The following is a 17,055-nucleotide window of genomic DNA, read 5'->3' as shown; positions in this document are numbered from 1 at the left end:
ACTGCCATCCTGAAAATCCTAGATTGGCTTTCTGTTGTTCCTGCAGCCCCTTTAGAATTGCATCCTTGTTCCTACCAAAGGTATTGTTTCACATTTTTCTGCATCACATTTCATCTGCCACATATCTGCCTGTCCCACCAGCCTGCCTCTGCCTTCTTGTAGTCGAACACCATCCTCCTCAGAGTTCACCATACCCTGAAGCATTGAAATTGTGTACACCCAAGTCCAAGTCTTTAATATACATCAGGAAGAGCAGTGGTCCAAGCGCCGATACCTGGAGACCCTCACTATGTGCATTACTCCAGTTCAAAAGCTACTATTCACAACTACTTTCTGTTCCTGTCATTCAGCTAACTTTATATCCACATTGAGACTGTCCCCTTTATTCCATGAGCTCCAAATGGTATCAAGTCTATTATATGACATTCTTATCAAACTAAATTATACAGGCTAGAAAAGTCCCAGACCTGTTACTTAGAATAGGGTCACTTAACAAGAGGTTTTAGAAAGCTGTTCCCATGGAACAATTTAAGTCACTTTCCTTAGGTGAGGAAGGGAGTGCAGGAAAGTGGAGTGAGGTGTAAGCAAACGTTCCTATTTTTGATTCACTGAATTTGTTTTCTGTTTAGATTAAGAGAGAGCAAGGATACCATTCAAACTTTGAAAGCAACATTTACAAATTTGCAGAAAACCATGGCCAAACTGACGCAGCGAAGATTATTGCTGAAGAAAGAGTAAGTACAACACAGAGAACCTCCGACTGCATTCCTACACAACATGATACCTAGGTTGGCCAAATCAGAATAAAGCTACCTCGACACTATTCAAACAGTTTGTCTGAAGCTCCCAACCTGAGAACAGTGGCTTTGTTTGCACTAGAATGATATTTTTCCATTTTCCAAATGTTACACTTGAGGTATCTTTGACTGAATTGTCTCGCTGGATCAAAATTGTGAAGCGTTTTGTGTTCTGGAGCTGAACTCATTAGGAATCTAGTTAGTAAAAAAAGGCTGAAGAACCGGTTTCATCCAATTATTCAATGCTGGATTCAAACCCAGGCCTCCAAGGCAAATGGACCCACTCACCACCTCATCAAGTACTCACATGATCAAAAACTGTTGTCTTTAAAAAATCTAACAGTGCGAGCTTTGTAGCAGGTTTCCAGCATGCCATCGACTACGTGTATTTTCTAACGCCCAAGATTTGGTGAGGGCTTTGGTTCTCAATCAGGAATTGGAACATAGCATCATGAAAATGTAAAATATAGTCGTATATATTAATGGAAAGAATAGGAAATATTTTAGTGCTGTGTACTTCAGTGGTAACACTGTGATCTCTGAATCAGATGGTTCCTGGCTCCATGTCCTGACCCCAGAAACCTGAACATAAAATCTAGCTGAACCTTCTGATGCAGTACTAAGGGAGTGCTGCACTACATCAAGTGCTCTCTCACAGATGAAAACTGAGGCCCTGTTTTTCTTTTTATGTGGCCAAAAAAGGTCCCAAGGCACTATTTCAACAAAGGGATTTTCAGAGTATCCTGGCCAACATTTCTTCCTCAATCCAATCATTGGGCTGAATCTTACCATATGTTTTTTAAAGTTTTGGTTCTGGTGAGAAAACCGGGAAGAATGTCGTCGGCGCTGACTGCGGGAAACCTCACCGAACATTCAGCCTCTTTAACAATTTTTCCCCCCCCCCACGTGATTCACGTCACGCTCGAGGAGGGATGCCTCTGATAGCTTATTAGGAAAACCTAATCTCTGTCATCAGTGGGGCGCTCCTGTTAAACGCCCCCCCTGCATTTGCTGAAAGTTCAGTCGACGGGCTGGCTGCCAGCAAGGCAGCATCACGGTTCATGGAGGGAGCCCTCAGCAAACCTCTGGACAGTGTCGAGCAGAGGAATGACAGCCTGTACCAGCGATCTCGCAGACGTCCATCAAGCAAGGTCACCAACCCCGCCTGGGAGGGAGATCACCGTGGAGGTGGGAAGGGCGTGTGAAGGGGTACAGCAAAAAAACTTTAGGAGGTAGACTTAGCCTCGCTGCATTACCCCATTATCTTGTGGCTGTGGAAACCTGCTGTGTGCAATTTTGCTGTGCATTTCCTACAGTACAAAACTAACCACAGTTCAAGTATTGGTTGTGAAGTTGAAGAAGAGGCTGTGACCGCGATAGTGAGTGCTAGCTCACTCCAGAAGAAGACGAGGCAACAGTGCCGGAATGAGATGAATGACCTTCTTCGTGCAGTGAGGGTAAGTCTACCTCCTAAAGTTTTTTTGCTGCACCCCTTCACACACCCTTCCCACCTCCACGGTGATCTCCCTCCCAGCCACCTCAGGGATTCCCAACACTTGTCATGGCGACCCCGACCACCACCGTCCCACCGCCTCCCCTTTCCAAACAATTCCCCATGTTCACCCCAGTGGATAGCCTGCTCCTCTAATCCCCGCTCCTACTTACCTTCCACACACACCAGACTTCATCACCATCTGACCCGGCAGGACCCCCGCCTACACTCTCCCCATTTGTCTTATTGCAGGACAATCTCGGGCACAACCGGTGGGAGCGGGTGCAGCCTTCCAGACTGCAGGAGTCATGCCTGAGCTGAGAATCCGAACGTCCTATGGAGAGAGATCCCTTGAGCTGACGGATGAGGAGCAGGACCACACCTGTGCAGAGGGCGAGGTGGGGGCAGCAGACAAAAGTGAGAACCCTCAAGTTATGCAGCCATGGTGCAAGCCTCACGGGAGTTAACTTTCGCCCATCAGTCTGCCCCTGTGCTGCACTAATACCATCTGCTTTGTACAGCAAGGAAAGGCAAAAAGGAAATGTGCACTAGGCAGAAAAGATGTATTAGAAGATGAGCAGAGTCGGATATTGCGAAAACGCTGCCGCTTCCATGCTCACATCACGGGAACCCCCAGGCCTGATGAGAATGCTAAAGTTTGAAAACATGTGCCTCATGCGCAGGTGGAGAAAATCACTAGGACTCCTGACTTCGGAGGAGGCAGTAACAGCTGACATTTGTCTTTCAGCGTTCATTCAGTGGCAGGTTGCATTCACCTCTCTTTCAGGCAGGAGTCACACACTTTGCTGAGGATGAGAGGAACATTGCGCTGTACTCAGTGCAAGTCATCATCATTCTCCTGCAGCATCCGGCCAATTCTTTTAGTGCCCTGCCTGGTACATTAGCCACCGTTACGATGACCTCCCGCAGGCACTCTGTAGTGGGTGGATGTCAGACTCCATGGTGGAGAGCTCTTCACAACCTGGTCCTGGACGTCCCCAAGGCGAGGGTCAATGAAGGCACCCCTAGGCCTGCGCCACATGAGGGCCTAGTCATCGGCGTCGGTCTTGTTTATCTCATTCCCTGTGGGTTGCCCCTTTCCACTGAGCCGCACTCCCTCTCCTGTCGCACAACAGCCTCTTGCCCACAGTTGTCCCTCTCAACTCCTGCAGAATGAAGCGCTTCGACCCTTGAAAGCCTCAGAAGTGCCATGCAACTCCCTCAAGGGTGAGGGCTAGGGCAGTTGAGTGCATTAAATAGACCTACATTCTAACCTCAGGGGGAATAAGACGATGCCCTCTGTCATCCCTTGAAGGTGGTAACTGACGAGTGACTTCCCCATAATGCCTTGCATTTGGGGCTACATCTTTGGCACTTCTCTGTTATGTATATGTGAGTATGAGCCTTAGAGTTCAATGCTTGGGGACTAAGCTTCCAAAGGGTGAAAAAAATTGGGTGCCAATCAGTGGCACACTCATGCATTGCAATGCTGATTAAATTGGCACATATTGACTCATCAATGAAGGTTTGGGAAGCTGATTAGGCAACTGACTTCGTTTCATGGCTGGTGAGGCACACATGATGCGCGTGAAGACTGCAATTAGCATCTCAGCTTCATCCTTAGAGAACACCCTCATTCTCCCAGCTCTCATGAACTGTGGATTAAACAAGCCTTCCAACTCAAACTGCCAGCCACTCAGATACTAATCACTGACAACCTGGCCTCCATAACCAATGGGATTGAGCTTCCATACAGCTCTTGATCTCTGGTTTTGCAGTGCTGCCTGAATGTGGGGGTTCATTCTGATTGCACTCATCTTGCCCCGGTGTGAGGGAGGGTCTTCAGCCATCATGAGGCTGAAAAACAACCCTTCCCAGAATCACAAACTCTGCCCATGCAACCTGGCTTCTCATGGGACCCCACCCAAGAACCTCATAGTCGCCTCCAGTGCTGACCCTGTGGATTCACCTCCTCACAACCACTTTCCAGCGGCCACTCTGGAAGGGCAATCAGGGGTTGGCGTGCAGCAGCTGGACACTCTTGACCAGGGGGTCGGTCTTATAGTTCCTCGTATGTTTCCGGAGAAGGATGGGCCCTGGAATTATCAGCCAGGATGGAAGCTAGACCCCGGAGATGGACTTCCTAGGGAAGACAAACGAACGGTCGTGAGGGGTCTCGTTCGTGGCTGTGCAGAGGAGCGACCCAATGGAGTGGTGGGCGTCGGGGAGGACCTCCTGCCAGCGGGGGAATCGGGTGACTTCTAGATCGGAGGGCCAGAAGAACGGCCTTCCATACCGTTACGTTCTCCCTCTCCACCTGCCCGTTTCCCTGCGGGTTATAGCTCGTAGTCCTGCTCGAGGCGATGCCCTTACTGAGCAAGTACTGACGCAGCTCATCGCTCATAAACGATGTGCCCCGGTCACTGTGGATGTATGCAGGGAAACCGAACAGGGTGAAGATGCTGCGCAGTGCCTTTATAACAGTGGCCGAGGTCATGTCAGGACAAGGGACAGCAAAGGGGAAGCAGGAGCACTTGTCAATGACAATCAGGAAGTATGTATTGCGGTTGGTGGACGGGAGGGGCCCTTTGAAGTCAATACTGAGGCGCTCAAAAGGCCAAGAGGCCTTTACCAGGTGGGCCTTGTCTGGCCGATAGAAGTGCGGTTTACACTCTGCGCAGGCGTGGCAGTCCCTGGTCATGGTCCTGACCTCCTCGGTGGAGTAGGGCAGGTTGCAGGCCTTAAAGTGGGTAAGCCGGGTGACCGCAGGGTGACAGAGGTCACCGTGGATAGCCCAAAGTCGGTCATCTTGCACGCTGGCGCATGTGCCGCGGGACAGGGCATCTGAGGGCTTGTTGAGCTCTCCAGGATAATACTTGATATCGTAATTGTAGGTGGAGAGTTCGATGCTCCACCTCAAGATTTTGTCATTTTTAATTTTGCCCCGTTGTGCATTGTCAAACATAAAGGCTGTTGGTCGGTGACGAGGGTGAACCTCCTACCGGGTAGATAGTGCCTCCAATGCTGCACAGCTTCCACGATGGCTTGAGCTTCCTTCTCGACAGAGGAGTTTCAGATCTTGAAGGCGTTGAGGGTTCGAGAAAAGAAGGCTACTGGCCTGCCCGCCTGGTTGAGGGTGGCGGCCAGGGCGACGTCTGACGCATCGCTCACTACCTGGAAGGGGACGGACTCGTCCACCGCGTGCATTGCAGCCTTAGTGGTGTTGGCCTTGATGCGACTGAAGGCCGAGCGGGCCTCAGCCGTCAGGGGGAATATAGTGGCTTTAATAAGTGGGCGGGCTTTGTTTGCATAATTGGGGACCCACTGGGCATAGTAGGAGAATAGCCCCAGGCACCCGTTGAGGTCCTTGAGGCTGTGGGGAAGGGGAAGTTCCATGAGGGGGTGCATGCAGTCGGGGTGGGGCCCTAGGACTCCGTTTTCCATGACATACCCGAGGAAAACGCACTTCTCCTTGTCATATGTGAGGTTGAGGGATTTGGCGGTTTGGAGGAACCTCTGAAGGTTGGCGTCTTGGTCCTGCTGATCATGGCCGCAGATGATGACAGTGTCCAAGTACAGTTATGTAGCCCGCAGCCCGTACTGGTCCACCACTCAGTCCATCGTCCTCTGGAAGACTGAGACTCCATTAGTGACGCCGAAAGGGACCCTGAGGAAGTGGAAGAGTCTCCCGGCTGCTTCAAAAGCCATATAGTGGTGATCTTCCGGGCAGATCGGGAGCTGGTGGTAGGCTGACTTCAGATCTACCGTGGAGAATACGCGATATTGCGCGATTTGGTTGCCCATCTCTGCAATGCGGGGAAGGGGTACGCAGCCAGTTGCGTGAACCGGCTTATGGTTTGGCTGTAGTCCACAACCATCCGATTCTTTTCCCCGGTCCGGACGACCACCGCTTGTGCTCTCCACGGGCTGTTGCTGGCCTCGATGGCCCCCTCCCTCAAGAGTCGCTGGACCTCTGACTTGATAAAAATCATGTTTTCTGCACTGTACCGTCTGCTCCTGGTGGCGATGGGTTTACAGTCGGGGGTGAAGTTCGCGAAGAACGGGGGCGGCAACCTTAAGGGTCGCGAGGCTACATATCATGAGGGGGGGGGGTAAGGGACCGCCGAACTTTAGGGTCAGACATCGCTGACTGCATTGGAAGTCTAGTCCAAGCAATGGGGGGGGGGGGGGGGGGGGGGGGGGGGGGGCGGCAGAGGTGAGGAAGGACATAAAGTTTAAAATGGGCATACTCAGAGCCCTGTATTGCGAGGTTGACGACACAGTACCCCTGGATCTGCACCGAATGGGATCCGGAGGCAAGCGGGATTGTCTGGGACGCGGGGTAGAAGTGGAGGGAGCAACACCTTACCGTGTCGTGGTGGACGAAGCTGCCTGTGCTCCCGGAGTCGAAAAGACAGGGGGTCTCGTGCCCGTTGACCCGGACGACCATCATTGAATTTTTCAGGTGCGACTGGTCGAGGATGACTGCGCCAAGCTGCGGGTAGTCTGCGTGGTCGGAGGTATCGGAATCACAAGATGGCGGCCCCCACGAGTCGCACGTGTCGGGCTGAGTTGAATATGGCGACCAAGATGGCCACCCCCATGAGTCGCACGTGTCGGGCTGCGTGAAAGATGATGCCCCCCACGAGTTGCACGAGGCAGATGACGCGTCTGAATGGGGCGTTCCCGGCCGACACGCAGCCATATTGCGGGATCTGTGGGCCTGTGAGTCCATGGATCGAGCCTGGTACGCTTTAGACTTCGGGGCTTTATGTCGGGCCAGGCAGACTCTGGCAAAATGTCCCTTTTTGCCGCAGTCGCTGCATGTTGTGGTGTGGGCTGCGCAATGCTGCCGGGGGTGTTGGCCCTGACCGCAGAAGTAGCACAGCGGACCCCCGGTCTGGACGGGCAGCATCACTGCACAAGCCTGTGACGTACTCGGACCTGATGAGGGCCGCGTCAGTGGGGCCCACGAGGAGTAGTTTCTGGCGAGTAAGGTCAGGTTCTCCAGGTACTCGTCCAGCGATTCCCCAGCGCGTTGGCGGCGGGTAGTGAGAAGGTGCCGCGAGAACACCTCGTTTACGGGCTTCACGAAACGCTCCTTCAGCGTCGCGACCGCCGCATCGTGTGTGTCGGCTTTCTCAATCATCACGGAGATTTGCTGGCTCACCCGGGCGTGGAGGAGGCGCAGCTTGAGGGCGTCGGAGGGAGGCGTTTCAGAGAAGTCGAGGTAGGCCTCGAAACAGTGGAGCCAGTGGGAGAAGATCTCCTTAGCTTCTGTTGCTCGTGCGTCGAGGTTGAGTTTCTCAGGCTTTAGAGCGGCTTCCATAGTGATGTCTTCAGTTAATAAATTGTTGTACCATCAATTCACTGCAAGACGATGAGAACGAGTGAACAGAGGCTTTATTAACCGAGACCTTGCCTGCCTGTGAGTTCAGTAACAATGAGTGCCGCCCACAGGTCTATATATCGCCCTGGGGGGGGGGCGAGCCAGAGGCGGAGCCCGCCAGGGCTCCTGTACCATACATGGTGGTAGATCGTATTACTATTTCCTGGTTATAGGCCACAGTGCTAAACAGACAGTTTATACTATGGTGCATACATTCACCACAATAACTACCATTAGAAAGAAAGGCTTGTGTTTACATAGAAGTACTTGCGAAGTGTTGTCATGCAGCAGCCAATCTGCATCCAGCAAACTCCCGTAAACAGCATTGTGACAGGATCAGTTGTTTTTTTATAATGACAATTGAGGAATACTTGTAACTTTTTCTCCCTGACTTTAAGGGTCAAGTCAGGAACACCATGATCAATGGGGAAGGTGTTGCGTCCTCCTCTTGGTCACACTAAATAATACCTCCACTGGAAGTTGAAAAATTCAGCTACCTTGGGTCCATGGTGGCAGACAATCTGTCTCTCGATGTAGAACTTGATACACACATACAGAGGGAAAGCAACTACCAGCTTTGACCCACTCACCGTGGTCGGCATGGTGGCACAGTGGTTAGCACTGCTGCCTCACAGCTATAGGGTCCCAGGTTCAATTCCGGCCTCGGGTGACTGTGTGGAGTCTGCACTTCCTCCCGTGTCTGGGTGGGTTTCCTCTGGGTGCTTCGGTTTACTCCCACAGTCCAAAGATGTACAGGTTAGGTAGATTAACCATGTTAAATTGCCCCTTAGTGACCAAAAATGTTATGTGGGATTACGGGGATAGGGTGGAGGCTTATGTAGGGTGCTCTTTCCAATGGCTGGTGCAGACTCGATGGGCTGAATGACCTCTTTCTGCACTGTAGGGATTCTAAGATGTGCATGGAAATAACATCAAGCTGACACGTAAGACCAAGCTGGTGGTTTATAAAGTCTGTGTTCTCAGCATCTTGCTGTACAACTGTGAAACATAGTCAATGGATAGCTATCAAGAAGTTCATTCCCATTTCCATTGTCTGCGACCAGTACATGTATATGCTGACAGGACAAAATCAGGAACATGGCAGTCCTATCAAGGGCAGAGCTCACATGTTTGTTCGCGTTCATCAAACAGAGGCAGATATGTTGGCTCAATGACAGTCGCATTCACAAGGGCGTTCTGTCTGGTGAGATAGCTAGAACCTGCTGACCAATGCTGACCGAATGCCCAAAGCTCTACTTCAAAGGTACATGCAAGCATGACAGGAAGGCCCTAAACATTGATTATCTCCCCTGGGAGTCACCATCTGAAAATGGTGATGCCTCTTGTGGGATGGCCCGCAGCAGCATGGCAACAGACACTAACACGAAAAACAACCACCCATAATGATGTCTGGAAGCTTCACATGTGCCACTTATGGCAGAGCTAGCCTCTGGAAGATTGGCTTCCTTTAGGTATGAGCATCGTATGAAGACACCCCCTCTCAAACGGTTTATTTCCAGCATATCCATCCTTCATAGATGGAAGAATGCTGACAATAATTAAGGAATCATTATTTGGCTAGAAAACTAGTAATTCTTATTCATTCTGCCAGCAGAGACAAATAAAAATCCCTTCTATCCCGTCGGGGAAAACGGAGATATTGTCTCACCAGATTTTCCTCTTTAATGTTGTTTAATGTTGCAGAATCATCCTCATTGAAGAATTCAGGACTGACCTAACTTTTTCCATTTTAAACAGAAATCGGACAATCAGAATGGGTGCCATCCTCCAGCTTCTCGACATTAGCCCTGAAGTGGACTTTGGGACAATGATTGATTCAATCGATCACGACACAAAAGTTTTAGAACCACCCAAACATCCACCCCTTTGGTGAGCTCTCTTTTCAAGTGGATTGTTAATCTTAACCGGGGAACTCTCCTGAAAATAGTTTGGCATGCAGATTGTTAAAAATCGTGATCCAAAAGTAAGTAGCAAATTCGCAATTGACTCACATCATGGACCAGGGATACTTGTTTTTAAAATGGAAACTCTTAATTTCAGATTTTTCCAGGTATTTTGCAATTTAAATGGGACAGTGGGTTATTCGCGCATAGGTCCTCAGTGGGTGTCACTTTAAGGCTGTAGTTTGCTAAACTCAAAGATAGCTCACAAAATTTGCTGCAAATTTAAAGGCAATCCATAATGAAATAATGGATTTCCCTTGGAAGACTTAACATTTCCGATGTTTTGAGAAACTGGATGGCGAGGCTGTGTGAAAGAGCAAAGGTTGGAAGCCAGGAGAATGCAGCTCTCTTCTGGCAAACAATCTGTGACTCAGGGGAATCGATCACGCAGGATCTCCTGCCCTGGTGGATGTAGTTTAGCACAGTGGGCTAAACAGCTGGCTTGTAATGCAGAACAAGGCAGCAGCACGGGTTCAATTCCCATACCGGCCTCCCCGAACAGGCACCGGAATGTGGCGACTAGGGGCTTTTCACAGTAACTTCATTGAAGCCTACTTGTGACAGTAAGCGATTATTATTACATGGATATTTCCTCCAGACAGGGTCTGAGAAATATGCCAGTTGTCGGGACCTGACTTGCAGTCTCTTTCATAAGGATGCAGCCTTGTGTACACAGCTCTGTAGGTAACAAGAGCACCTTTGTGCATTTTATGCATTGGGATGCTTTATTAATTATGTCCATCAGTCAGCAAAACATTAGTGCATTCATTCTGCCCAGGCACATCACTAAGTTCATTCATTTCCACATTGGGTTCACACATACTATTGGTATCTCAGAGTCCTGTTGGAGCCGTGTGTACATCATGGTACCATGATTTCCATATTACAGTTGTGCCACAATCATTATTGATGCTAATATATTCTCACTGCTATGATGAAACAGTAACATACGTGCCTACTCCTTGCAGACCACAGGTGCAAGGCATGGGCTCAGTGGGCTAATTATAAGCATGAGGTAAGATCAAATTGTCCTAATTAATTGATGAGAGCTGTTTGGAGATACCAGACTGTTAATCAAGTGCTTTCTTCTGTATGATTCTGGCATCGGTGAACACAAAGGAGATTAATTTTAAGAAGATTATCTTTTGTCAATCAGAAGATATGACTGGGCAATAGCAGCTAGACAGTTCTGTGAGTGCTCCATCCTAATACCAGTATGAACCTAAAAGCTGGATTCCGACTTCTCTGCCTTCGACAATCTCTCTGGTGGTTACCCAGACGTCATGGAACTTTCTCCTGATGACTACAGAAGGGCTGATGGTGGCCAATTCTCTTTCCATATTAGCTCCTTGACTCTGGGTGTGTGCTCTTTTGTAAAGAACAGATTTGGACACGAGGCAGACCAATTCTCAATCGCTGCAAAATTCACTTCCACTGTTATTGGCGTTATGAAGGTCCAGAAAGTGAAAACTGATCACCAAACCACGTCCAATCATTTTCGCCTCCCTATGGTACTCCTGTGAAAGTGCCATGCCTCTGCTGTAGGATCATACTGAATGGAGAGATTGGGACATCATTCAGGGTCTCACACTGAGTTTGAATCCAACATGGGGCCTCACGGTAGCATGGTGGTTAGCATCAATGCTTCACAGCTCCAGGGTCCCAGGTTCGATTCCCGGCTGGGTCACTGTCTGTGTGGAGTCTGCACGTCCTCCCCGTGTGTGCGTGGGTTTCCTCCGGGTGCTCCGGTTTCCTCCCACAGTCCAAAGATGTGCGGGTTAGGTGGATTGGCCATGTTAAATTGCCAGTAGTGTAAGGTTAATGGGGGGATTGTTGGGTTACGGGTATACGGGTTACGTGGGTTTAAGTAGGGTGATCATTGGTCGGCACAACATCGAGGGCCGAAGGGCCTGTTCTGTGCTGTACTGTTCTATGTTCTATGTTATGCCAATTTGGATTTGCCGGTCTTTGTAGTATATTGTAGGCTATTGTGCAAATAGCTAATATACATTCTCAACAAAATCAAATCACGTGAAACTAGAACTCAGAGAGAGAGGCTTCTGGAAGGAATCTTCTGCTTATCTATCTCAGTATGTAGTTGTGTATAGTGAATAAATGTTAAGTTAAGCATGCCCTGGGACGATTTATGAAATGAAATGAAATGAAAATGGGGATAGTTCAGTCTTATTAGCACCCTCTCTCAAACACTCCTTGCTGAACATACTTCCAGTTGCTTGAGAGATCGACTGCCACCTCCCCTAGATAAGTACTATTTAGAGGTGTCAGCATGGGACTTTCAGGTCAGATGCTTTAGACTTACTCTTACTGCTGCAGAGTGAGTGGAGATATTGTGTTCTCCATTGAAAGACTTCTCAAAAAGTCTTGAGTGATGCTGAACTTTCCCAAGGAATTCCGAGGACTTTGAAGATTGGCAACACTCTTTGGCCACCACTGTGGGTATAGCTGCAGTCCCTCATGGGCTCCAGCACAGCATGACATTGGCCAGAATTCTCCGGCCGCGGGAATCTCTTATCCCGCCGACAGCACACTCACACCCGCAGGGTTTCCCGGTGGCCTGGTGTGTCTTCAATGGGCATTCCCATCGACAGCAGCAGGAGCAGAGAATGGCGGACGTCGCACTACCTTCCACCTTCGAGAAACATGTGGCTGGGAGGCCAGAGAATCCCGCCCATTTGAGATTGAACACCGGTAGCAGAGAGAGGAAGTTGTGCGCAGAGAGAGGAGGGGGATTCCTCTCATTAGGAGGCTGTACCAACCTATGGCATTCAGGGAGCACTTCCCCATCCCCCAGCTCAGCCATGAGCAATATCTCAGTCAACTACGATTCATCACAGAGGTGTTGAACTGTGCCACCACCTCCACATAGCCCAGCAGTGATAGAAAGGCTTGTGACCATGAAGATCTCCGTGGCTCTGAATCTCCATGGTCCGCATTGTAGCAGATGGAGTATTATGTGGAAAAGTACAAAGTTGCCTACTTTGGCCTTAAGAAAAGAAAACAATTTATTTTTAAAAGATGTGAAACTGGTCGCCGTTACTATTCAGAGGGACGTGAGTGTATTCATACAAGGAACACAGAAAGTTAGCCTGTCGTTACAGCAAGCAATTAGAAAGGCAAGTGACATGTAGGCTTCTATTATCAGGGGATTGGAATACAATAGTGAAGAAGTCTTGCTACAATCATACAGGGACCACAACTGTTGAGTCTTGATCTCCATAATTAAGAAAGGAAATACTCGTATTGGAGGAGATAAGAGTGAAGGTTCGCTAGACTGTGTTGAGAGGCTAAGTAAATTGGTCCTTATTAGTGGAGTTTAGAAGCGTGAGAGGTGATCTCATTGAAACATATAAGATTATGAAGGGACAAACAAGGATAGGCACTGAGATTGTTTCCCCTGGCTGGGTGTCTGGAACTTGGGGGCACAGGCTCAGGATAAGGGGTCAGTAATTTGGGGCTGAGATGAAGAGTTGTGAATGGTTGGAATTCTCTATTCCAGAGGGTTGTGGCTGCTCCATTGTTGAATCTATTTAAGATTGAGATAAGCAGATTTTTGGTCTCTTGGGGAATCCAGAAATATGGGTAGCAGGTGGAAAAGTGGAGCTGAAGCCAAAGATCGACCACAATCGTATTTTATCGTCAAGAAGAGTGAACGGGTCATGTGGTCTACTCTTGCTCCGATAATTTATGTTATTATTTCTACCTAAGCAGATTCCTCCAAGCGACAGTAAGCAGCATTGCCAACATTGCATCGTACAGCATTCATACTGAATCAGGGAGAAAATAGAGGCACTGTTGTCAAGTGATGGAATTAATCGTCTTCTTGTTAACCATAGAGAAGCGGGGGAGTGAGCTTGTTGCTTTATCATACTGGCAGGATTGCCAATGGTGCAGGCGGCTTCGGGGAAAGCGTCTGTACATTTGTGACTCTGCGGGTTCCACACATTAAGGGGAGATATACTGCACTGCAAGGCTACCACCCCCTTTAGCTGTTAGCACATTTATTCCTACTCTTTGTTTCCTGTCTACCAACCAGTTTTTTATTCATCTTAATGCACCACCTGCCTATTTAATATTACAGCCTAACCTCTTATGTGGGATTTTGTCGAAAGCCTTTTGAAAGTCCAAATAAACCACATCCACTGGCTCCCCTCGTCAACTCTACTAGTTACATTACTCCCCTCTGCTGCCTAACCAAATGTGGAAATACAGATATGAAAGCCAAGCTGTTAGATTTCTTTGAGGAAGTAACAAGGAAGTTAGACAAAGGAGAACCAGTTGAAGTGATTTATTTCGATTTCCAGAAGGCCTTTGACAGGGTGCCGCATAGGAGATTGTTAAATAAGTTTTTTTTTAAATGATTTTTATTCAAATTTTTCAACAACAAATGAAATAAACAAAGCATAGAAAAAACCGAAACAAAAGGCCCTCCCCCCATACAAAGCAATAAATTAATTACAAAAAAAAGTAACAAACACATGGTGACAAAAACAAACCCCCTTAACAGACCGATAGTCCCGCCCCCCCCCCCCCCCCCCGGCTCCGATGCCACCCCAAAAATAGCGAGCCCCCAGCCCGGTTCCACCCTGGAACCAACCACCCTGGACAGGATCCCCGCCACCCCTTTCCAGAAACCCTCCAACGCCGGACACATCCAGAACATGTGGGTGTGATTCGCTGGGCCTCCCGAACACCTTCCATACCTGTCCTCACCCCCAAAGAACCGGCTCAGCCTGGTCCCAGTCATATGCGCCCTGTGCAGCACCTTTAGCTGAATTAGACTGAGCCGTGCGCAAGAAGATGAAGAATTCACCCTCCCCAGGGCGTCCGCCCATGTCCCCTTGTCGATCTCCTCCCCCAGCTCCTCCTCCCACTTCGCTTTCAGCTCCTCCACCGAGGCCTCCTTCCTGCATCACCTGATAAATTGCTGAGATCCTGCCCTCACCGACTCACATCCCCGAGAGCACCCTATCCTGAACCCCCCTTGGCGGCAATAGCGGAAACTCCGCCACCTGCCGCTTAACAAAAGCCCTAATCTGCATATACCTGAAGGTATTCCCAGGGGGGAGACCCCACTTCCCCTCCAACTCCTCTAAAGTCGCAAACTTCCCGTCGAGGAAGAGGTCCCCCATCCGCCTGATGCCTGCCCTATGTCAACTCAAAAACCCACCATCCATTCTCCCTGGTGCAAACCGGTGGTTGCCCCGTATCGGGGTCCAGACTGAGGCCTTCACCTCCCCCCTATGCTGCCTCCACTGTCCCCAAATTTTGAGGGAAGCCACCACGACTGGACTCGTAGAATACCTAGCCGGGGGAGTGGGAGCGGGGCCGTCACCAGCACCTCCAAGGTCGTGCCCACACAGGACGCCACCTCCATCCTCTTCCATGCGGCACCCTCCCCCTCCATCACCCACCTACGGATCATTGCCACATTCACAGCCCAGTAGTACCCACACAGGTGGGGCAATGCCAGACCACCTACCTCCCTGCCTCGCTCCAAGAATATACTCCTCACTCTCGGGGTCTTCTGCGCCCACACACGGACACTAAAATACTCTTATTAACCCTCCTAAAAAAAGCCTTCGGGATCAAGATGGGGAGACACTGAAAGAGAAACAAAAACCTCAGGAGGACCGTCATCTTAACCGACTGGACCCTGCCGGCGGCCAAGGAGAGTGGCAGCGCATCCCATCCCCTGAACTCCTCCTCCATCTGTTCCACCAGCCTTGAAAAGTTTAGCCTATGAAGGGCCCCCCAGCTCCTGGCTATCTGGACACCCAGATATCTAAAGCTCCTCTCTGCCCTCTTCAACGGGAGCTCTGCTATCTCCCTCTCCTGGTCCCCCAAGTGCAGCACAAACAGCTCACTCTTCCCCACATTGAGCTTATAGCCCCAAAAGTCCCCAAACTCCCCAAGTTTCCTCAACGCCTCAGGCCCCCCCCCCCCCCCCCCCCCCCCCCCCCCCGCCCCCGCCGGATCCGCAGTGTACAACAGCAAATCAACCGCGTACACCGACAGCCGGTGCTCCTCCCCACCCCGCACAATCCCCCTCCAGTTCTTCGAATCCCTCAACGCCATGGCCAGGGGTTCAATCGCTAACGCGAAGAGCAGGGGAGACAAGGGGCACCCCTGCCTCGTCCCCGGGACAGCCGAACGTCCTCCGACCTCCTCCCGTTTGTCACCACGCTCGCTACCGGAGCACTGTACAGCAGCCTCACCCACCTAATGAATCCCTCACCAAACCCAAATCTCCTCAGCACCTCCCACAGGTAGCTCCACTCCACCCTATCGAAGGCCTTCTCCGCATCCATCTATGCTACTATTTCCATGACCCCATCTGCCGCCAACATCATTATAACATTAAGTAACCACTGCACATTGACATTCAGCTGCCTCGCCTTCACAAACCCCGTTTGGTCCTCATGGATAACCAGCGGGACCACATCTTCCACCCTCCTGGACAGTATCTTGGCCAACAACTTTGCGTCCACGTTGAGGAGCGAGATCGGCCTGTAAGACCCACACTGGAGGGGGTCCTTATCCCGCTTCAGAATCAGTGAAATTATTGCTCTGGACATCGTCGGGGGCTAAGCCCCCCCCTCCCTCGCCTCATTCAGGGTCCTCACTAACAACGGGCCCAACAGGTCTGAGAACTTCTTATAAAACTCCACCGGGAACCCATCAGGTCCCGATGCCTTCCCTGTCTGCATGCTCCCCAGCGCCTCAATCAGCTCCTCCAACTCGATTGGGGCCCCCAGCCCCTCCACCCTCTCCTCCTCCACTCTTGGGAACTCCAGCTTATCCAAAAAGCGGTCCATCCCACCCTCCTCCCTAGGGGGCACCGACCGGTACAGCTCCTCATAGAACAACCCATTAATGTCCCTAGCGCCCGCACCAGGTTCCTTCCTACATCCCTAACTCCCCCTATCTCTCTCGCTGCCTCCCGTTTCCGGAGCTGGTGGGCCAGCATCCGACTTGCCTTCTCCCCGTATTCGTATACCGCCCCCTGCGCCCTCCTCCACTGCGCCTCCGCCTTCCGGGTGGTCAGTACATCGAACTCCGCCTGGTGACTGCGACGCTTCCTCAAAAGCCCCTCCCCATTATCATTAGCTTCCAAATACCCTTCTACGGACCCGCCCACATACTTCCTCCTCTGACAGAAGCCCCACATCTAACCTCCACAGTGGGCGCTGACCCTTCCCCTCCCCCAGCTCCAGGTCCACCGAATGTGGGGCGTGGTCTGATATGACTATCGCCGAATACTTCGCCCCCACCACTCTCGGGATTAGCGCCCTGCTGAGGACAAAAGAATCAATCCGGGAATAAGCCTTATGGACATGGAAGAAAAAGGAGAACTCCCTACCTCCCGGCCTCAAGAACCTCCAAGGATCATTG

The 17,055-nt window shown here is 50.4% G+C and overlaps 1 protein-coding gene across 4 annotated transcripts in view; it reads left to right on the top strand.

Annotated features, from left to right (window-relative positions):
• Positions 1 to 17,055, top strand: part of LOC119965893 — a 119,797-nt gene that overhangs the window by 90,217 nt on the left and 12,525 nt on the right. For all 4 annotated transcript variants that reach the window (XM_038796863.1, XM_038796862.1, XM_038796864.1 and 1 more), the window contains 2 exons: positions 630 to 734; positions 9,437 to 9,568. In XM_038796863.1, the coding sequence (XP_038652791.1) occupies positions 630 to 734; positions 9,437 to 9,568 (237 nt within the window). The remainder of the gene's footprint in view (positions 1 to 629; positions 735 to 9,436; positions 9,569 to 17,055) is intronic.

Source organism: Scyliorhinus canicula, chromosome 5, assembly GCF_902713615.1.
Source record: "Scyliorhinus canicula chromosome 5, sScyCan1.1, whole genome shotgun sequence".
NCBI lineage: Eukaryota > Metazoa > Chordata > Chondrichthyes > Carcharhiniformes > Scyliorhinidae > Scyliorhinus > Scyliorhinus canicula.
This window is presented reverse-complemented; position numbering and strand designations above follow the sequence as displayed.